Source organism: Lingula anatina, chromosome 1 (assembly GCF_051362555.1).
Source record: "Lingula anatina isolate TDL-2025a chromosome 1, LinAna3.0, whole genome shotgun sequence".
NCBI classification, from domain to species: Eukaryota; Metazoa; Brachiopoda; class Lingulata; order Lingulida; family Lingulidae; genus Lingula; species Lingula anatina.
Window position 1 is genome coordinate 66,228,382 of NC_141767.1, and position 23,516 is coordinate 66,251,897.

At 36.1% G+C, this 23,516-nt stretch overlaps 1 protein-coding gene and 1 long non-coding RNA gene across 2 annotated transcripts; one reads left to right on the forward strand and one right to left on the reverse strand.

Annotated features, from left to right (window-relative positions):
- Nucleotides 1-2,660: 2,660 nt before the first annotated feature.
- LOC106151857 (uncharacterized) lies at nt 2,661-7,167 on the reverse strand. The gene is made up of 9 exons (XM_013525283.2): nt 7,022-7,167; nt 6,066-6,205; nt 5,501-5,593; nt 5,016-5,154; nt 4,550-4,590; nt 4,197-4,266; nt 4,029-4,065; nt 3,835-3,898; nt 2,661-3,333 (listed from the first exon to the last, which is right to left on the reverse strand). The coding sequence occupies exons 1-9, from the start codon at nt 7,056-7,058 to the stop codon at nt 3,175-3,177; spliced, it is 780 nt and encodes a 259-aa protein (XP_013380737.2). The 5' UTR covers nt 7,059-7,167; the 3' UTR covers nt 2,661-3,174.
- A 4,798-nt stretch (nt 7,168-11,965) lies between these two features.
- Nucleotides 11,966-23,107, forward strand: LOC147764894 (uncharacterized). The gene is made up of 2 exons (XR_015331852.1): nt 11,966-18,290; nt 18,921-23,107. It is a non-coding gene; the product is annotated as an uncharacterized LOC147764894 (long non-coding RNA).
- Nucleotides 23,108-23,516: the final 409 nt, after the last annotated feature.

The following is a 23,516-nucleotide window of genomic DNA, read 5'->3' on the forward strand; positions in this document are numbered from 1 at the left end:
TGGCAAAGCAGACAACTTGTGGTCAAAAATGACATTATTTCATCAAATTTGAACATCTGGAACTTCAGAGCACCTCCCATTTCAAGAATTTTGACCAAAATGACCTTTTCTTTATTTTAATTAATTTTTTCTGTAGGAAATTTATGGCACATTATGGTAACTCCAAAATTATAACATTTAGTCCCTTATATCTCCAAAACTGGCAGAGATAGGTCCATAGTTACTATTGAAGTTGAATAGGAAGACATATACTGGCAATCTAAATGTGACCTTAAAATTGACCTTTGACCTACTTTTCACCATGAACTGAACTTTGCAAATTTTGCTTCCCTTTTATCTCCAAAACTGGCAGAGATAGGTCCATAGTCTCTATTGAAGTTGAATAGGAAGTCATATACTGGCAATCTACATGTGACCTTAAAGTTGACCTTTGACCTACTTTTCACCATGAACTGAACTTTGCAAAATTTGATTCCCTTTTATCTCCAAAACTGGCAGAGATAGGTCCATAGTCTCTATTGAAGTTGAATAGGAAGACATATACTGGCAATCTAAAAGTGACCTTAAAATTGACCTTTGACCTACTTTTCACCATGAACTGAACTTTGCATATTTTGCTTCCCCTTTATCTCCAAAACTGGCAGAGATAGGTCCATAGTTACTATTGAACGTGAATAGGAAGTCATATACTGGCAATCTAAGTGTGACCTTGAAATTGACCTTTGACCTACTTATTATCATGAACTGAACTCTGCTAATTTCTTTCTCTTTTAACTCCAAACCTGGCAGAGATAGGCCCATAGTTACTATTGAAGTTGAATAGGAAGTCATATACTGGCAATTTACTGTGACCTTGGAATTGACCTTTGACCTACCTTACGATGAACTTAACTTTGATTGTACCATTTTTAGTAATATATATATTTTTTGCATATTTTGAAAATTCTTGTTGATTGCATTTTTATGTACAGACACAGATGTGTCTGTACATATAGCCATCATCTGCGTCTGTCGTCGCCGTCGTCGCTGTCGTCGCCGTCGTCGCCGTCGCTGTCGCCGTGCACTTTTACCGATAACACGATAAGTGGAAAACCATTTTACCTTTTGACTTGAAACTTGCAGAACTGATGAATATTCATAAAACGCAGGTCAAGTTCGAAAATCAGCATGATCGGGTCACTTTTAGGTAATTTATGCTGTTTTTTCACTTTTTTCAGCATATATGCAGCACCGATAACACGATAAGTGGAAAACCATTTTACCTTTTGACTTGAAACTTACAGAACTGATGAATATTCATAATATGCAGGTCAAGTTCGAAAATCAGCATGATCGGGTCACTTTTAGGGAATTTATGCTGTTTTTTCACTTTTTTCAGCATATATGCAGCACCGATAACAGGATAAGTGGAAAACCATTTTACCTTTTGACTTGAAACTTACAGAACTGATGAATATTCATAATACGCAGGTCAAGTTCGAAAATCAGCATGATCGGGTCACTTTTAGGTAATTTATGCTGTTTTTTCACTTTTTTCAGCATATATGCAGCACCGATAACACCATAAGTGGAAAACCATTTTACCTTTTGACTTGAAACTTACAGAACTGATGAATATTCATAATACGCAGGTCAAGTTTGAAAATCAGCATGATTGGGCTATTTTGAGGGAATTTATGCGGTTTTTTCACTATTTTCAATATAAATGCAACACTGATAACACAATATAAGAAAAACGGATTGGCCAATTGTAATTATACTCACAGGAATGGTCAATCTTACTAAAACGCAGGTTGAGTTCGAAAATCAGCATAATCGGGCCATTATTTTAGAAGTTATACTGTTTTTTTCACATTTCCTCAGATTCAATTCTTAAGCATGTTAACAGTCTCATTATTTAACTAATAAGATGCCTAAAAGTGTTTGTTTGATATTTCCTGCATCTTTACAACATTGTTAGTTGATTATGTAAAAAACATGGTAAACTTGTTATCATGTATTGTGTAATAAAGTGTCAAAAATAGAAATAAACTCATATCATTGCAGTTTGTCAGATTCAATCATCCACTATGTTCAGAATCTCAGAATGGAGGAAATTGGACATTTAACACTGTTCTATTGATACTTTTCCCATCTCATCAATTTTCTTAGTTGGTCATATAAAAATGGCAGTAAAATGTTTATTTTGTTTTATGTTAAAAAAGTGTTAAAAATGGAAATAAACCCATTTCAGAACAGTGCTGTCTTGTTTACATTTTGGCATTATCAAGGCGTGACTTTGAAGTTCCATGGGCCTGAAGACCTTTGCTAGTCACATTTTCTGAATATCTGTGATACAAATATTTTATAATTAAAAATTGATGGTCATTAAGCTGTTAAACATTATGTAATATTGCATCAAAATTTGAAGAAACCCCTATTTTGGGCACTGCTTCCATGATGACCATTTAAGGAAAATCATGTCACGTACTGTTCTCAAACTTACAGGAAAGAAACATGGGACTAAAATACAGCTTCAGTAGGCAATGCAGTCTGTTTGGTTTTTTTTTTTTTTTTTTTTTTTTTTTTTTTTTTTTTTTTGGGCAGTTAAACAGTTTTTTGTGAAAATTTAATTTTTCACATATTGGCATTTTCAAGGTGTGACTTTTAAAGTTCCATGATCTTGAAGACTTTTGCTTGTCACATTTTCTGAATGTCCATGTTACTAATATTTTATTAATAACATTTGATTGTCATTATGCTGTTAAACATTATTTAATGTTGTATCAAAATTTGAAGAAACCCCTATTTTGGGCACTGCTCCTATGATGACCATTTAAGGGAAATCATGTCACTTACTGTTCTGAAACTTATAGGAAAGAAACATGGCACTTAAATACAGCTTCAATAGGCAATGCAGTCTGTTTGGTAAATTTTTCTGGCAATTTAACAGTTTTTTGTGAAAATTTAATTTTTCACTTATTTGCATCTTTATTTTCTGTTCTTTGTCTGTACATTTGACAGCTTTGCTGCCTTGTTACAGCTTGTCAAGCACAAGACTGGTGGCTGTGTTCCTTATTTTGTATATGTGGGGGTCTATACGAATGCTCTTGTTATTTACATGGAAACAAGTTTAATAGTTACTTATGCAGCTGAGGAATCCACATACTGACACGTTCTAGTCGAGATGACTTGCTATCTTGGGCACATGACATTTTTACCACCATCCACAGATAAAGTAGCACCAGTTATAAACGAGGAATCATCAGATGCCAGAAAACTTATGCATTTGGCCACTTCATCCACTGTCCCAGGTCGTCCTAAGGCATGGCTGGATTTGGTATCATGAAGCAACTGAAAAAAGAAGCTTACACGATGAATTTAAGTTTTCTGTACAAAATTTTAAACAGTACAAAATATTAAAGGCAGGGAAAGGGTAATAAGTTAAGCCCCCTTTACACTGGATGGCGTCCTTTCTGCGTCCAGCAGTACGGCCCCATTTGAGAGTTAAAAAATTATAATACTTTACGTGCCGACAACTGGCCGATCATTGAGCATTCATTCTGATACAAAATCAATGTTCGTGCCTCCTTATTATGACCACAGCAATGCCAAATTTCATGGTCGCAGAAAGGACGCAGAAAGGACGCCGTCCAGTGTCAAGGGGGTATTACTCAAGAATTGAAGTTAATAAATTGTGCCTAGCTCTTATGCAAATTAAAATGTTAAATATGATGTGTGAATATTCATGGAGCATCAAAACTGTTCATAGAGACATCTTTAATGATGTCCTTGGAACTGCATCTAATTTTTTTAAATTTCATAATAACTAGTCATTTTATTATACAAAATTACCTGTGAAAACTGTTCTTCGCTCATTCCTGCGCTTCTGTGAATCTCTGTCACAATGAGACCAGGACTGAAAATAAGAAACCTCTGTTTTACAAAGCTGTGGGAAATCTTATTACTTTAAATTTAGTTAAATGAAAGAAATAGTAAGATTAAGTTGTCTGTGTTTATTACAAGCAGAAAATAATAAATGGACTTACTTTACAGCATTTACTCGCACTTGTTTAGGTGCAAGCTCTGAAAAAATGATAAAAATGTAATCTCAGTGATATATTGAGTGCACAATAACAAGCTAATGCTAGCATGGTGTATATCTTTATGATATTGTATATAGTGGGCTTGTGGGCCGTACATTATCAGGTACTTACCCAGGGCAGCACACCTGGTGTATTGGTCTAGTGCAGCCTTGGACATACAGTAAGACGTGACCTGAGGAAACTGAAGGTAAGACACCACATTTAAACTATATAGTGACAGAAAGGGAACTGAGGTGAGAAATAATTTTTATATTTGTCATACATACATTTTTCTTCATATTTCTGTTAATTTTCTTAAAACAAAATGTGTTATCACGTCAATTAAACTTTTTTTGTCTTTGATTATAGTCAATAAAAATTACAATAGACCACAGATAGCTAGTTATGTGTGAACATTTTCTGTAGCTTGAAAATGAAAGTGATGGTTTTTCCTACTAATTGTGGTAATTATATTTTTGTCTTACTGATCTCAATCCGCCTACGCTGGATACATTCACAATACACCCTAGAAATTGAATTAAGAATCAACTTTTTATGCACAATCACGTATTAACCCTAATGTCAAACAGAACTATGCATATCTTAAGAATATCTAACTTTGAAAATTATATTTATATTTTTTGTAAAGATTAACAGTTTTTACAGTATTTCAACCATTACTCTATCCAGAAAGATATAGTAAATTTAAAAAATGATGTAAGTATAAATGTATCTAATTCTACTTTTTCATCTTCACATTTCATCTTCTATATTATATATATACTTAAACAGGTGTACTAAAGTCACTATTCTCAAAGAATATAACATGCATTTTCGGTTTATTAAATTGTATTCTAAAAGATAAGGATGATCAGTTTAGAGCATAGAAATAGATGTTCCCGCATTTCACGTATCTGAACAAATCTAGAACTGTTTAACCAGTCAACTTACCTTTAGTTTTAATAAGATTGGGTATCGCTAAATTACTCAGATATACTACCGATCTGCAGTTGATATTCATTAGGTTGTCGTAGTCTTCCATCTTGATACTCTCACAGGTGTCGTAGATCACAATACCTGCACAGTTCACCTAATCATAAAACAGAGCAATGTACTGGGAAAGATTTTTTACTTATTTCACTTTTTGTAAAATATTAACAAATTTTCCAATTAAAATATCTTTCAAAACTTATTAAAATGCGCATTTAACCCAGATTTATCTAATATACGCGAGACAAGTAATTTAACCATAAATAACGTCATAACGTTTATAAATAACGCTTTTTATTTGGCAGCTTCATTTGTTAACTTGTACATGTGTAAACCAAAGACGACCTTTCAGTACAACCTTGGACCTCTCTTATTATGTCCATGGTACAACCCATTCGCACTACACGCTACCACTAAGACTAGGCTAGGTCACTGCCTTTATTTACCAGTACGTCCAGCTGTCCAAAATAATCAATTGTTTTCTCCACCAGCTCTCTCATTGTTGCATTATCAGTAACATCTCCTCCGACTATCTGGATCTGAAAACAAAAAAAGTTATATTTTTACTTTTCCACTTCCATTTGTGGAACCCGCAATATGATAAATAAAAAGTAACGTGGTTGATGATGTTGGAGCATGTACTTAAGTACAGTATCTACGAGTATAACAAGTTTCAGCTGTTCAACAGAAACTTGGGAACCAGACAAAGCAACCATGGCAATTTTTCAAAATCATTATTTTTATGTGAAAACCAGTTAAAACACATTTAAAGGTCCAAATCTCAAAATATATATTACACACATCTGCTTTCACCCAAAATGGCCTAAAATTGTGCCACATGCCATTTGCAGATGTTGAGGTTATATACAAAAGCATTTGTCAAAATTTGTATATAGCATTCAGTCCTCTGTTCTTAGTTAACATTTGCGACATTTCAGGCAATAAATGATTAAATTTCTAAGTATTGCCAGACTTCGTGGTTGAATCACTGTTATTTCTGTGTTATCAAACCTTCTCCTTAGCCAAACCCTGTTCTTCACACATCTGAGCTGTTTTCTGCAAGTTGTCCATCTTTCGTCCACTTATGGTCAGCTTACAGCCCAGGCTTGCCATGTGGATGGCTGTACCTTGACCGATACCTGAACTAGCCCCTGGAAACGGCCAAACTTTAATTTATTACAATTTGATAGCGGTTGTCGTAAATAACTTCAACAGTATAAGGGGTAAAGAGGAAATTGATGAAATGTCGAGATTGTTTGCTTTATAATTGATTGTCTATCGCCCATTGTTTGTCTTTAAACAGTGGCCATTTCTTTCCTCTATTGAAACAGGCACGATTAACAATATAGTGTACTTCTACTGATTTATGTTGGGTCAAAATGCACCAAAATTTGGTTCTAAAAGTTTAGATCAGCTTTCCCTCTGAACTTCTTTGTGTTAAATCCAATACATCACTTACTGGCTGTTTACTATTGATGTTTTTTAAATATATATATATATATAGGCTATTTTAAGTCCCTTTACGGGATTTACGGGCAGTATTCGTGCACCGTACGGGGATCACATGGCAAATGTACACGTATTCTAGTCTTTAGTTTTAAACTCTTACCTAAATATATTTAGTTTAATTTTCTTTTAACATTGTACAACTTCAACCTTTGGGTTACGATTTTACTGAATAAACTATTACTATACCAAAAACCAATTGTGATAACACCAAAATATCATTAACAGCCTTAGAAATGATATCAACATAGCCATCATCGTGATGATCCACGCAGGTTGATCTGCAGCATACGCGGTGGTCGTTTAGATGCAGTTGATCTGCACGTTTACGGGTCATGCCTGCCGACCTTGGTCGAGCGATTGGAACACAGCATGCGCGTAACACGCGCTCTTGAATGCATTTTAGGTAAGTTGCAGACAATTTTAAGTGTTTTAAGTCTTTGAAACATTTTTATATTTACCTGTGATCAGTGCGACCTTATCCTTAAGGGATGCCATTTTAGGAAGACTACAACACCACTATTAGAACTTATAGGTTCCGATACCGATAACAGTTCTGTTGACAAAGCCATGGACTACAGTGGCAATACCCTGGAGGGGTTATCAAGAAAGGATAGAATTGAACAGGTGCGAGCTCGGGTACGTACGGATAAAATTTAGTCCCAAAATATTACACGTCCCTATATTCCCGTTACCGATAGATACATAAAGGGAAAACTGAAAAAACGTCTTTTTAGATTTAAATACCGATAGATCCGATTTTTTACCACCGTCCTATAAATTTGCGTTCCTATAGATACGACGTCCTCATAAACCCACGTCCTTTAAATCCGCATACCTATAGATCCACGTATTTTTAGATCCAAATACCGATAGATCCATTACAGGTACACTATTGCTCAAAATGGTTGGTATACTACTCAGTACATAAAATGCACTGTTTAAAACGAGAGTACACATATTAATCCTTTCAGCAATTTATTATTCTACTATAGATCGTTTTTACGCAATACTCGGGTAATTTACATTAGGCCTACTAATGCATTATCTGACAGAAATTTATGATTTCACTAGATGTTTTGTTATTCTCATGTTACATTCATTTAGTTTTGATTACGAAGGCTTCTGACAGGAACCTAAGATTATATATTTTTTTATAGCGATTAATCCAAGAAAACACACACACACACACACCACACCCGTCAATTAAGAACTCGGCAAAAGTTGATGAAATAATGTTAAGAGTTTTACAAGTAAACTCTTCTTATTTTATACTGTGTATGATTTATTTGGGCATTTCATGAATGATTCTGCCTGATAACTGTCTTGTATAGGCCTACTTGATAGAAACCATTACTGTATGGTTGACAAACATACCCAAAGTTTGCAGGCAAAAATCGGCTGTATATATATAGAAGTTACTTACATCTTGGACATAATAACGAATTTGTGTCGTTTTTATGTCCAAGTAGTTTACATTGATGAAGTTACGTGCGTACATTGCGGAATGGAGTAAATGATAGTAAACGATAGTAAAGACGTGTAGACGCGAACGTACATGTAGGCCTATATCTTGTTTGAACACCTAATAAATATATAAATAAATAAATATCAGGTTGTAATTAAGTCATCTCACTGAGTGGGTCAGTACTCGCATCCAGACTATCTCTCGAAAGCCTCATACCTGTATCTCAAGTTAATATCGGCATTTTAGCCGATTAATTACGATGTCAGATAGATGGATCTAGCGGTACCTGGATCTAAAGATAGGTTTATAGGAAACTGTTGGTGGATCTATCGGAACGTAAATTTAACGAGACGTAAATCTATTGAGACGTGTACGTATAGAGACGTATCTATCGGGACGAATATTTTATTGGGACGTTTATCTATATGGCGGACCCCGCGAGCTCATTGCGTTGGTTGTGGTAGCCTGGACACATACTAGTAAATTGGACAGGACTTCCAATCGCAGATTTTGATTTTGTTTATTATGTCAGGAGAAAGAAAGTAGGGGAGACCGGGGCTAGTTGGCCCAGTGAGACACTTTTGGCCTTGTAGAGCCAACTAGGAGTGGGTTAGAGTAACAAAACCGGTTTCAAAGTACTGTAAGCCCCATGAACTAAGCTACGTATGCAACGTCATTATTTTTCAAATATAATGCCAGGTGGCTCACAATTTGACAAAAAACGCAGTTAACGTCAGGGGGGCCAACTTGCCCCGCCATGGGGCAAGTTGGCCCCAGGGTCGGGGCAAGTTGGCCCCCCTATACGAAAATGAAGTATATATCCCATGTAAACGCCTTGAAATACATTTTTATAATTTTTTAATTTATTTAATTGATTTTTGAGAATCTTTGATGAATAAACAGTTCAAATGAGGCAGATTTATTGAGGTTTCCGTACGTCACGTTGTTGGGGGGTATGTGTTGCAAGCATCAAAATATCTATCAATAAAATGTGTTTTGTTTTATACATAATGGTATAAAGAAGGTTTTTAATGAATGAAAACGAATAATAAAATTTCTTTTTAAAAGAAAGTAACATATTCAGTTTTAAACCATTGAGTTTGTTTCAACAATGGTCTCTAGCTAGGGAGGGGTGGAAAATCCCCTTGGGGCCACATATAACACTATAAATACAAAGGGAATCCCCTTACAATGAATTAAGGCAAAATAAATGTTTTTCTACGGAAAGTCCAATGGATTTGCTTTTTAATACTTACAATCAACAGAATATTTCTAATATAAATTTTCAAAAAGACACCAGAGAGAAAATTTTAAAAAATCAATCAGACGGTAATAGACACCGGCAAGCTTTGTCTATTTCACCAACTTGTTTATTTCAAACAGCGTTGCGCGCAAAGGTTTGTGGGTAATATGAGGGTCCAACTTGCCCCGAGTAAAGGGGGCCAACTAGCCCCGGGTGCACATTATTTATTTTAAAGGATGGTAGCCATTTATGGTGCTAGAATGAGCAACGATGATACATCTCTGTGAAACTTGAAACAATGAGCTTCAGTTTGATGCCCTAAACATATCTTATATTCGATCAATAGCCTATGAAAATAGATTTTTAAATCTCTTAAACAAAATTACTTTTAGGTGCAAAAATCGTTTATTTCGACTCACCGCTTAAGTAAAACTTTTTAACGGCCGACACTTCCTTAGCATTGTAGGCTACGGTCACTTTACAAGAGTATGTGGCCAATTTTTTTACCTCGTAGTTACTTTTTCATAAATTGACGGGGGGCCAACTTACCCCGGGGTCCAACTAGCCCCGGTCTCCCCTATCAATATTCATCAACCAACCATAGTGATACATGAGAGAAGCTCGTGAGTGAAATGTACAGATACTGTTTTGTGGTATATTTTCTTTTGTATTTTAATAAAATGTTTTGAAGATGAAAACATCCAAAGACGAACTGATCATTTATCCTAGACTTAGAGAAGGAAAAAAATGAAAACGTCAGAAATTGCCTTAGTAGCTTTTTTTAAAGAATAGACCTAACGTTAACTTAAGGTCAATGCATATATATATATATATATATATATATATATATATATATATATATATATATATATATATATATATATATATGCCACGGAAATCTCGCCCATAAAATTTGGGTACGTTTTTATTATTTAAGCCATCCCAAGCGAACAAAAATGTTATAATGTTTTCTTGGTAAAATCAGTCCCCTAAAGAAAAATATATTAATATAATTTAGCAGATAAACAAATAAATAAAACAAAAGGTCCAGTTTTTTATTAGTCATTTTTTTTATCTTGTATTATCTTGCGCCATCCGCAGATAAAGTGGCAGCAGTTATGAACGAGGAGTCGTCGTAAGCCAGAAAACATGCATTTGGCCACTTCATCCACTGTCCCAGGTCGTCCCAAGGCAAAGGTGGTTTTGCAATGCTTTTCAAATTGTGAGAAATAAGGCATCATATGTATGGTATGCCCAGGGCAGCACATCTGGTGTATTGGTTTAATGCAGCCTTGGACATACAATAAGACGTGACATGAGGAAACTGATTTCATGACAAAGTTTACAAGCTCTCTTTTACAGGTTAGATATGCCATTTTGGGGTGAACCTGGACATATTGCAACAGAATTATCTTTTTCACTATACATTTTATTGAGGTCCCCAAAGTACTACAGGAAAAGTTACGCAAAATCCCTGCATGGGAAAAAATTAAAAATCAAAAATGGCCCACAATTACCATAGGTAATTCTCAATGTATTGGGGATTTTTTAAAAACTTTTTTTCACTTCTTGTAAAATACAGTATCATTCAAAACCTCTTATTTACATGAAACAAGTATTTAAACCATAGATAACGTCTTATATAGGAGTCAAATTAACTCCATGAGGGTCAAGGGGTGCTGGACTCTGACAAGAGAGTCAAATGACTCCCATTTTATTCTCAGTGCACGGAAAGGTCCGCACAGTATTATAGAGTTATGCCCAGACTGATGTACCTTCACAGGCCACTCCCAATGTATCGAAACCTTACCGCGTACAGGACTGACGGCCCCTCCAGATATGCTGCTGCAACTAAAGAAAAAAACACCCAGTCCTTTCAGAATGAGGCGCAAATTGCCACCAGAACGCGTTTTTCAAGGCCCTTAATCAACACCAAACTGGTTTTACCAGGTTAGAATACTAGACGACCTCTAAGAAAGCCACTGTAAACAGCAAAACATCGTCGCCTGTTTCTCTAATGAATTGGGGATCATGACCGTTTCTGGGTAGAACAGTGAAACAGCATGGCTTTCTTTATTGATATTGAAGCACGGTTTTAATCCTTATGTTCATTTATCAGTCAGTAACATAGGAAAAAACTGATGAAAAATGATTTCGAAAAATAATATATCATATTAAATGTCAAGTCTGTAATAAACTTGTGAGGTAAGTCCAAATGAATCTTTCTTATTTCATTTCATTTATTTATCTATTTTACAACTTTGTTGAAAAGATTTCTCCTAGCTGTGTGATAGAATAAGGGATGTACACGTACATGTAATATCAGACTAAAGCCAAGTATTTTTTAGCAAGAATTTTTTAACGTACTTCATTCTTGCTCCAGATAAGAGCTAGTTTGCATTTGTTTGTTTAAAAGTTGTTCTTAGCATTCTCTTTCTTGTTTTTGTGTTGTTAGAAGCGAGAAGATCAATCTAATGTGGATTATTTTACATAAACTAATCATGGGTTATTTTCTTTTCTTGGAAATACTTAGCATCATCATTGTTGAAACTTGAAACTTTTTGTCTGAGACGAGCACCTGTGCTTGTGTGTATAAAATTTCCATAATTATAATGGTCTCACAAAGCTTTTATTCTTCTAGATCTCTGTTACAATTAACGTCAGCAATATAAATTATATAAGCAGTAAGGCGCTTTTTGAGAAGAATAAATTCTGTGAAATAACACCATGACGGCATTATGTAGCGCATAATAATTTCCCCTAGCAAAGCCAAAATGACGGTTTGACAAGATTGCTAGACGACACCTAAGACGTACAGTAAATAATGAAGACGTTGTATGGACGTACATATAAGCATGATGGTTTCAAATTTAGTTTAGTTGCTTCTTGTACATGTGTGAACACCTGGGGTTAGCTGAGGCACAGAGGTAAGCAGGACAGGTTTAATATGAATGAGACTGAGCCGACGGTAGATTTATCAAACATCAGTTCAAATAATACTGGAGTAGAGGTCGGATTGGATGAAAATGTAGATTCCAAAGTGCTTGTTAATTTTGTTGGTGGAGTTTTGGCTTTCTTCATAGCTTTGGTTGGTCTCATTCTGAACACGACATCTTTTGTCGTGTATCGAAATTTTAAGGTCAAAAATTCATCGACTTTTTTGCTCAGTTGCTTGGCAGTTGCTGATAATTTGTATCTCCTTTCGCATACTTTTCTTGGCAGCATCCCGTCCATATTCTCCTACATTGAGCTAATACCAGGGACCCTTCCCTTTATTGCCAAACATTCACGAGTGATTTGGTCGCTCAACAACTGGCTGGTTCTTATACCGATTTGGATGTGCGTTCTTGTTACCGTCGACCGCTACCGTCTGATTTGCTCGTCAGTTTCAGAGCTCATGAATACCCCGCCATTGAAGTTGTGGGTGGGGTGGGTAGTAGTCGTCGTTATTGGCTCTTTCATTAGCGTAATACCGAAGTATTTCTTCGTTGTTTCAGTTGGATTTCAGTCGTGTTCGTTGAACAAGACCTATCCATTTTGCTTGAAACCACCCGTTGTCCGTTTTCCCGAGCATAAGTTCTACTGGCTTGCTTTTCACTTTCTTTTTTATTTTTTTTACCCTTTTTTAATCATAACGAAATGCAATGTGCGAATAATACGCAAACTGCGTGAAATATCTAAACGCCGTGAAGGGCTTTCCGTGCAAAAATTATCCATTCACAAAGAAATGACAAAAATTGCTATTTTGATCGCCATCTCTTCACTGGTAATCAATCTAGTGTATTGTTGTTCTTTAATTATTGGGTTCTATCCTGATATATTGCCACAGAATGTTGTACAGAACATGCTGTTTTATTTCCAATTGCTTAGTCTCTTAGGAGCGCTAAACTCTTCTGTGAATTTTTTCATTTATGGATTGTTCGGTAGAACGTTTCGATGCACTCTAAAATCAATGTGTTGCTGCTGATGCATACTCCCAGCTGAGACAAACACTCTTAATTTGAGCTAAAAGTTTAAAGACGCTTTCTGATGAATGCCTTAATCAAGAGAAAGGCAGATGCGAATTAACGCACCAATATTGAAAATAGGACATAACCCTACTAATTTTTAAATCTTTATACAGGAAATTGAAGTGAAAGAAAGCGAGTCATTTGAATTAAATTGAAAATACGCAAAATGTAGACCCTAATTTGAATATTTCAATAACTGTTAACGACCACATTATACAGTAAAAAATAAAACATTGAGCAAGAAAACTTTGAATCTGAAGTCGTAACAATAGTTGTTTGTCTGGCGGAACGAAATTCAAAGATTGAATTTGGGCAACTTCTTTGAATACAATTTTGAAGTGGGCACTGAACTTCAAAGAAAACAAAAAAGAAAAAAAAGAGGACGCGAAATCCGTTTTCATGAGGCCTTTGTACAGTTACAGTGTAGATTTTGCTCGCTGTTAGTATTATGACATCGCACAACGCTACTCGCATTAAAAATGCGGCAATGAACGGCTATTTTACTATTGAAAATTCATGTTTATTATCCTTAAAGAAAGAAGATCGTTCATTTTAATTTAATTAAACAAGTATTATAATTATGATGATCATCGATCTGCTTCCTAATGAGATATATTGTTCACAATAAATATTGTGTATGAGAACTCTTGTTTATTTCAGTTAGTATAAATATAGAATACACATTATTTAGTGAATAATATATTTGTGAAGTACGCTGACAGTCGGAACCAAAGGTGTACTAAGATGCATTATTTGTCTGTAATTAGAAACGATGGATAAAGAACTAGATGTCGGTGTTTTATTAGGTTTAGTGTTTCAATCGTTATTATTATATATATTTTGATGAAGTTTATATTTGCATACATATCATAGTTGCAATAAATATATATTATGACGTTTATAAAATGAATTTTAACGTTGATGATAGAATATTGCGATATTTTAAAAATATTTACACAAACAAGTAGTTAAGTTTACTTAGAGTAGTTTAATATTTAATCTTTAGCTATAATGGATTTAATTGTGTTATTTTTATTTGGTAAATATATTTGATCAAACGTATAAATGTAAATCGCTCAATATTAATAAAATGCGTAAGCTCTTAGATAAAAATTAGCTTATGTTGTTGGATGAATAAAAGAGAGAAATGAGAGGCGCAAGCCAGTAATTTATGATCTTTTGATGGAGATTACAAATGACGCTCTTTTATGAGTGTTTCAGAAAGTATTTTTGAACTAGGAATTTTTATTGAGCACTACATAATATAATGTACAAAATCAAGTGGCTTAAACTTTTCAGAGCCAAAGATGATAGCATGCATTACATTGAATTATACATGATATACCAGTATCGTAAGTTTGGTGCATTTTTATCCACCAGACGTGAGCCATACTTTTGGTGCATAATTGTTGTAATGTGGAGATATTCATTTAATCATTGTAACGTTTTGTGAAGTTGGTGTCAGTGAAAATAGCACCAACAAAGTTTATTCTAGAAAAAAGGAACGTAATTATACATAGACTAAGATATGAGAAAAGACACTTGTTACAGCGCCATGGGCCTAACTGAACTGTAATGTACAGAAGAGAATTTATTCATTCAAGCACCAGGGATATGTGCCCAGCTAGAAGGACCTATACTGAATCGTTCTGTTGATGCTGTGACACCACAGAACGCTTAAGACTGCAGTGGTCTCGATATACCGTAACAGATACAGACACTTTCTATTGAAGTGCCCTTTTTATACACGGTATGTGACTTATGTGGTTGATATTTTTATCTTCCCTATTGAAACCTTGAGCCACCTTCAAACATCTGCCATCCCTATTTTACCAAGTCCCCGTGGTAACGGGCACAGATATAAACATGATCGTGCCTGGTGACCGTCATAACTGTTCTGACGTTTGTTGGTGACAGACCACAGCTGCCTTCAAGGCAGTGACGGTTCAAGAAACAAATCGCCTTCCGAGGAAATGATGGCGTGACACAAATTTGGTGCGCGTGTCTACATATGTAGGGTGACACTCAGTTCCAGTGACAGACTTTAATGTCGACATCTGATAGAAGATGTCTACATTTGACCAAGGAGTTAGGCCTATAACTCCTTGATTTGACCAAGTGCGGCAGATGTAAGTAACTCTGCTTTCAACCCATGGATAAGAACAACCAAATGTTATTAATTTCACGTGGACAGAAAAGTGGCGTCATGCAAAGACGTTCGTTGCCACGTTTAAAAAAAACGTTGGAAAAAGAGGACAAATGGATGGGCCAATAAAGCGGCGCCACGTCACACATGGCTGAACGCATGGCCCCACGATATAGCACTTTCAGTCTTAGAAGATCTTTGGAGATTTGGACGATCACAACAGCCAATTGGACTTATAGTTATAAAAAAGCGGCAATAAACTGACACAAATAAAATATCAAATGGTTGCAGATATGGTGATACCAAATCTTGGCATTTTTTATTTAATACATAGGGCCTATGTAGAACATCAGGTGAATATCCCACGATTCAGACTGAAGGCCAAATTAATGGTCTACAGGAAATATAAAGAAACTTAGAAAAATATGTTAGATGTAATTTGAAGCCGACATAAAGGTCAATCTATGCTCAGTTCATAGCCGAAGTACTACCACTACTTGTTAAAACCGGTCGGTTTGTTGACAAGATCTTGGAAGATGACTTTGCATGCTTTGAAATGAACAAAAAGTTAAAGGCGAGTATCATTCCCTTTTTTTTTTTTTGCTAAATTTATTATTAAAAATGGTATGAAATGGGGAAATGATCAACAGGAAGCTATTGTATAACAAATGGTTTTTGGGTGGGTAATTATTGTTTAGTCAATTATTGTGATATTATTTCTTTTAAGTCTGTACTTATTTTAAATTATATATATATAATTGTTGGTTTGAATTATTGTTGATTTGGAATGTTATATTTTAAATATATATTGTTAATTGAATAATGTAATCGTGAAGTATGCTGGACACACACACACACACACACACACACACACACACACTTATAGTAATATGTTACGAAGGTTAAGATAGTTTTAGGTATTTTTTGTATAAGTTTTGTATTCAGGCAAAGATACCTAGGTTCACTTTACACTTCACCATTACTGTTAACCAGAGGTCACGCCAGAGACCTGGTCAGTGTTTCACAAAAAAACTTCGGTCAGGTTCCCTGGTTAAAAACTTAATTACCAACGTTACATTGTCACATGCGTACCTGTACGTCTTACCTATTACGAACAGTTTGACAGCACTCTCATGGAAATCCTAGCCAACTTAGACAGAGAACAGACTTCAGTTGTTTTGTGAAACTGGGGCGTGTTCCGTTGTTGCGGAAAAACCTTCATCTGGCAGAGAAGAAACGTGCACAGCCAGTGAATAATCAGATAAATATAAGTGAATATTTACTGAAAAAACCCTATGTGGCCCTGGTAGAGGGTTGGGCCAGTGTATGTCGATATAGAAAGAGAACAAAAGAAGAGAGCGTGTAATTGTTTATAGAGAATTGCCAATCAGAAACTGTGTGATTTTTCTGTCCATATTTTGGAACATTGGGCAGCGCCAAGAGCCTTAGTTTTAGTTAGTTAGTTAATGATGGTTTATTCAAGCGAGATTACTAGCAGACAGGTTAATTATGATATCACCCACGTACGGATATTGTAACCGAGATAAGCTGCTATCAGCCTGAGGCAAATCAACAGTAGCTGTTGCAAAACTGCACGGACTTAAGCCGAGTTAAGTAACATTTAGATAGGTATCTTGCAGAAAACTACAATTAAGAGAATTAATTGTATTTATGTAGCAAATGGTTTGTTTTAGTGGTGCTATTAACTTTTTGGTAATACATCAACGTTTTGTTTGGGTCTTGTGTCTGCACGTTTTGACCTTAAGTAGTTAACCAAGACAAGGTGTTAACAGATGTCCAGGGTTAAGGAATGTCTTAGCTGCTGTGTATCAAGGCACACACAAGTATATTCTATGAAAGATGTTTTGGAGATTAATTCCATCGAGCTGCATTCAGTGAGAAGTCATTCAGCTTTGTAGCTGCGGATATATTTACCCGCAGTTTTAGCAGCTACACTGTATTATTACTTACGTTTCTTTATTGTTATTTGTACACTGGTTACCAGTCATCACTTTTGTGGTTCAAGATTTGGGGATGACTATTTGTTACTTGGTGACTATTTTCTTTGGATTATTCAGTTTTCCCCAGCCACCAGTTTTGGTTTTCAAGATTCAGCGACGGCTGTTGACGGTTATTTGTTACTTGGTGACTTTATTTTATTTGGACAATATTCACTTTTCTCCAGTCACCAGTATTAGATATTCAAGTTTCGGCGACGGCTGTTTCCTTTTACGGGATGACTTCAAGTTTTGGATCACACACAGGCTAGTATTTGTTTTCATTCCCCCCCCCTTTTTTCACGTGTTCTTATCAATACATTTATAATTGTTGTGTTATGCAACTACAGTTGTTACCTATTTTGTTTAGGTGTCACTCATCATGTTATTTTTGATTTTTTTTTTTTCTTTTGTGTGCATCTATTTTATTTATGTTTATATTCCTATCGGGCCAGGTGTTTTTGCAGTTTTCATATTTCCTATTTCCTGGCTGTCATTGACATGCCGTAATCTATTTATATCCTATTTCCGATTGTCTCCGTGTCCGCATTACCAGGTGGAGTATTATTAGGGGTTTCTGGTCGACTAGGCGATATGCATTTTTGGAGTTTTTATGCTCTTTGTTCTGGGTGTACTTCCCAGGTTTTTAACTGTTTGCCTAGTAGTGAGAACCCTGTAGTGGTATCTGGTATACTAGGTTCTGGGTGTATTTCCCAGGTTTTTTAACTGTTTGCCTAGTAGTGAGAGCCCTTTGTGGTATCTGGTATACTAGGTTCTGGGTGTATTCCCAGGTTTTTAACTGTTTGCCTAGTAGTGAGAGCCCTTTGGTGGTATCTGGTATACTAGGTTCTGGGTGTATTTCCCAGGTTTTTAACTGTTACCCCATTCACACTACAGTTGCCAAAATGCGCATTTCTATAATTCGGATTTTTCGTAAGGAATCCGATTCGGTATTGCGTTCACACTCGCTAAGCGAATCCGAATCCCATGTTGAAAATTTCAGGTTTAACTTCCTGTTTTGAACACTCGCGCATGCGCCGCACAGGAAATCTTAAAATACCAACAAAAATTTGTGATGACAAATGCAACTCAGAAGACATTCCAGCATTCTTGAGAAGTATAAGGTGGCAAAATAAGTTTGTTTCCTCATGTTGTAGTGAGTGGTGACCTCCAAATACGTTTGGTGCAATCGCTAAAGTAATAAACAAGCGTTCATAGATATCCGCACTTATCAGCACACATGCGCAGTAAGATCTGTACAGGTGTCGATTCCGGTAAGTTATCCGGATCGCGCTTAGAAATCCACCTCGCTTGCAGGATTTTGAAAATGCGCATTACAAAAATCCTCTTGCGTTCACACTACTGCATTTATTCGAATTGTGACCTAATTCGCAATTTATCCGGATAACTGAGCATAGTGTGAACGGGGTATGTTTGCCTAGTAGTGAGAGCCCTTTGGTGGTATCTGGTATACTAGGTTCTGGGTGTATTCCCAGGTTTTTAACTGTTTGCCTAGTAGTGAGAGCCCTTTGGTGGTATCTGGTATACTAGGTTTTAATTTTTTGGGAGCTGTTATGCCCCTATTCTGGGGAGTCACCCAGCTATATGTTCGTTGCCTAGTCGGTTTTCCAGATATCCCTGTTTTTACGTGCACGGCTAAGCTGAGGCTGTTGCCTGCATGGATTTTCTCTGGCGGCGGACTAGGAGATGTTTAATTTTTTGCACTTATTATATCTATATGGCTCATGCCATATCTACCCAGGCTATTCGTTGGGTTTATGCCGGGTTTATATGTTCTCTGTACAAGTGTATATTTTATTCATATTACTTATTCCGTTTACTTACTTGAATTACCTGGCCCGGGAAATTTTTATTACTGAATTGTCTTATATATAAATGCAACTGCCTTCGGTCTTCTTAGTTTCCTTTGTTTTTATGTTACCATGCCTTCCAAGACCCCTCCCGGGTGGAGTACCGTAAGCGGTCCAGGATGTCGGTTGTCTCCAATGCGCGCTCATTATCCAGCAAACGACGATTGGCTCCTGCATCCACTGCTCCTGGTGGAAAGAAGCCGTGTCACACCGGCACAGTAATGCCGTGCGCTTCTTCTTCTCCCGACTCCTCCCTGCAAGAGACTAACGTTCAGCAGCAGATACCCTGTACCCAGTATCAGCAGACTCTCGACACTGTAAACACACGGGTCCAGCCGATGAAATTGGAAGTGATCCACTTGCCCTCGTAAAAATCGCTGATTTCCCTTTATCTTTGGACTGAAGTTTTTTTTTTGTTTTTGTTTTTGTTTTCAGCGATTTTCTAACAAAAAATTTATATGATTCTGTAAACTTACTTACGTACGGCTTATCTATTAGAACATTAAGAAGCTCCTTATGCTAATGCTTGGCGTCTTTATGATGACGCCTTTTGCAACTTACGACCAACACTACTGGTCCCGTGGGATAAGTTATCCCCGTGTTACCGTTAAAAGTGGCAACCATGAATACCCCCCCCCCTTTTTTACGTCCCTTTTGTCTAGGCATCTTTTTTTTTTGCTTTTTATAAAAGGGAGTAATACACCTTTAGTCTATGCTAATTTAGCACTGTTGCCAGTACTGGGATCCCATCCTAAAATCTATTGCCCCACATCCCACGCCCAGTTACAGACCCCGCCTACAACATTGTCTAACAACTCCAATTACCCATTCCCTGTTACAATTGGTACTTAAGGTTAGGATCCTCATCAGGTGATTTTCTCATCAATATATTTCCAAGGGTTCCTGCCTTCATTGCACCACCACTCCTAGCATTCACGCATTTCATAATCATTTATCAGCCCGTACTCATCCTGAAGCGATTTTGGATTATATTAATCAGGTTTATCCTCTGGGCGGATTGCTGGCCAAATTTTATCTCCCTCTTCCATATTTTAAATGTTCACCATTACCCATTATTACTAACTCTGAACCTTATAAATTCCGTGTTATTCGCGACCTTTCTTATCCCCACCTGGACTCGGTTAATTCTAATATACCCAGAGTATTTTCTGTACAACTCAATATATTATACGATTATCGCCCATGTCCAACATTTCGGCCCTGGTGCTCTTTTAGCTAGGTCTGACATTCTAGATGTTTTCCGCATTTCAGCTCTTAGCCCTTTGGTTTATCATCTTCTTTGTTTCTCTTGGAATGAATTTTTTATTTTGAAACATGTCTGCCAATGGGTGCAAGTCGTTCGTGCCAAATATTTATCACTGAGCACAGCTCTAAAATGGATGTTTAAAAAAAAAAAAAAAAAAAAAAAAAAAAAAAAAAAAAAAAAAAAAAAATTTCATGCCTCGGCCATATCCTATATATTGGATGATTTTTCTTTCATTGGACCCCCATTTCCAATAACTGTCAAGTTAATTTACAAAATTTTCTTGTATTATGCAAACGGAGTAAGGTTCCCATTAATGGCTAAAAAAAAAAAAAAAAAAAAAAAAAAAAAAAAAAAAAAAAAAAAAAAAAAAACTTTATTCCGACCACTTGTTCAACTACTTGCGGCGTTGAAATAGATTCGCTAGTAGGTCGTGTGCCACAGGACAAATTGGAAAAGTATTATGTTTTAGTTTCCTAGCTTTCTCAAAGGAGAATAGGTACAATTAAAAGAGTTACATCTCTTATGGGTTTTAAACTTTGCATGCTTAGGCGTAGTGCCGGGCAGGGCTTTCTTACGCCGCTAAATTCATTTAACTGTTGGTGTTAGGCGCCCCCGTCATTATATTCGACTCAATAGTGAAGCAAGAGCGGACCTAGGCATGTGGCTTCATTTTTCACATTACTTAATGGAAAATCGGTCCTGCTGCCTTCATCATGACAATCGTCAGATACCTTACACTTGTTTACAAATGCCTCGGGGTCAATAGGTTATGCGGCGGTCTTTGGCTGTCAGTGATTCTTTATGAATGGGTTGCGGTTGTTGCACTTTGGCATATCACAGTTAAAGAACCGTTTCCTATATTTCTTGCTTTGAATTTTTCGTTATCTCAGCTGTTTGAGTCCGACAGGTACATCTCGCCCTCTCCTTTGCCAAGTGCAAGCCTTCTTCTGTTATCGACGAACTTTTACGCATATGTTAGGTCCTTTATTTCAGTTTATTGATGGAACACCGGTCACTTATTCTTATGTTTCTTCGTAATTATCCAAAGCCCTTGCTTTTTCAGGATAGTTATATAGCGGTATTGTTTTTATAATTATGTGTGTTTCATGTTTCAAAAAAAAAAAAAAAAAAAAAAAATACAGGGTGGGATCACCATTTTACTGCCTTATGCCTTATTTGGCTCCCTTAATTTTATTCATGGTTGCCAGTTTCTCTTCCTATCCCTCATTCACCTGTAGCTAGTTCTTCATGGGATACATATATATATATATATATATATATATATATATATATATATATATATATATATATATATATATATATATATATATATATTTTTAGTAGCACTCAGGATTCAGATATAATGTCAGATGTTGTTTATCATTCCATTTTTTTTTTTTTTCACAAGCACTCCTCGGTTGGCGGGGATGTGAGCTTCTCTCACATCATATGGCCTTTTATTTTCATTTGCGCCAACTTTTTGCTCCTATAGCTGTTGTGATTTCTCATATTTTTCATAATTAATCCTGGTTACATTTCATTAACATACTTTATTATTTTTATATTTAGCACTTATATAGTTTGGGGGATGTTTATTATCTCCCCAGTTTTGTAACTTTGTATCTTATTAGTTTTCGTCATTAATAAATGACAATTTCAGTCATATGGACTTATCCTACTTAATTTGGAGCAAAAACAGAGCTTCGTTGTGCTTGTGAACATTTGGCTACATAAAACTACAATTAAGAGAATTAATTGTATTTATGTAGCAAATGGTTTGTTTTAGTGGTGCTATTAACTTTTTGGTAATACATCAACGTTTTGTTTGGGTCTTGTGTCTGCACGTTTTGACCTTAAGTAGTTAACCAAGACAAGGTGTTAACAGATGTCCAGGGTTAAGGAATGTCTTAGCTGCTGTGTATCAAGGCACACACAAGTATATTCTATGAAAGATGTTTTGGAGATTAATTCCATCGAGCTGCATTCAGTGAGAAGTCATTCAGCTTTGTAGCTGCGGATATATTTACCCGCAGTTTTAGCAGCTACACTGTATTATTACTTACGTTTCTTTATTGTTATTTGTACACCCTCCACCCTCCCCTACCACCTGCCTTCATCCTTGTGGTGTTTTTAACACTTAGACTTATTTACTTTCAAGCGGCACCTGTGTGACATAATTAAGGGGGGCACCTATTTGGACAGTGCCACTTTGCCTCTGGTGGGCCTGCTAATCAGAGGCATATGAGTTCAGTTATTCAGGAGACAGTTAATGCTCTCCCTCACTTTTCTCGTAAAATTCACAACATTAAGAAGTGCATTATTCAGGAGTTTTCGGCCTTTTATTTTCATTTGCGCCAACTTTTTGCTCCTATAGCTGTTGTGATTTCTCATATTTTTCATAATTAATCCTGGTTACATTTCATTAACATACTTTATTATTTTTATATTTAGCACTTATATAGTTTGGGGGATGTTTATTATCTCCCCAGTTTTGTAACTTTGTATCTTATTAGTTTTCGTCATTAATAAATGACAATTTCAGTCATATGGACTTATCCTACTTAATTTGGAGCAAAAACAGAGCTTCGTTGTGCTTGTGAACATTTGGCTACATAAAGTAGATTTTATTAAAGGCCCACTCCACGGGATTTTCCTTTCCAAAATGAATTTTCTGGTATGAAGAGCAATATTTCCTTACTCAAAACTTACTGTTTGGCCCGTCCCTGTACAGAGTACTTACATTTGATGCTTTGTTTCATTTTAAATTTGGTTTAAAAAGACTGACCAGACAAAGAAACGACATCTGTCGTCACGTGCATAGCCTCGTTTTTACACAAGAAAATGGGGGGGGGGGGGGGGGGGGGGGGGGGGGGGGAGGAGGGTATGGTGGTCCTGTGCCGTGTATAGACAAATATTGCAAGCTGGCAAATTACTACCCAAGGAGGCTCAAATGA

Excerpts from the sequence above, each read along its gene's own strand:
- LOC106151857 (XM_013525283.2), bottom strand. The coding sequence starts at position 7,058 with ATGGCATCCCTTAAGGATAAGGTCGCACTGATCACAG. Across the intron at positions 6,206-7,021 it reads TAAGGTCGCACTGATCACAG|GGGCTAGTTCAGGTATCGGT; the intron begins GTAAATATAAAA and ends GGCCGTTTCCAG. Across the intron at positions 4,066-4,196 it reads CACCAGGTGTGCTGCCCTGG|AGCTTGCACCTAAACAAGTG; the intron begins GTAAGTACCTGA and ends TCATTTTTTCAG.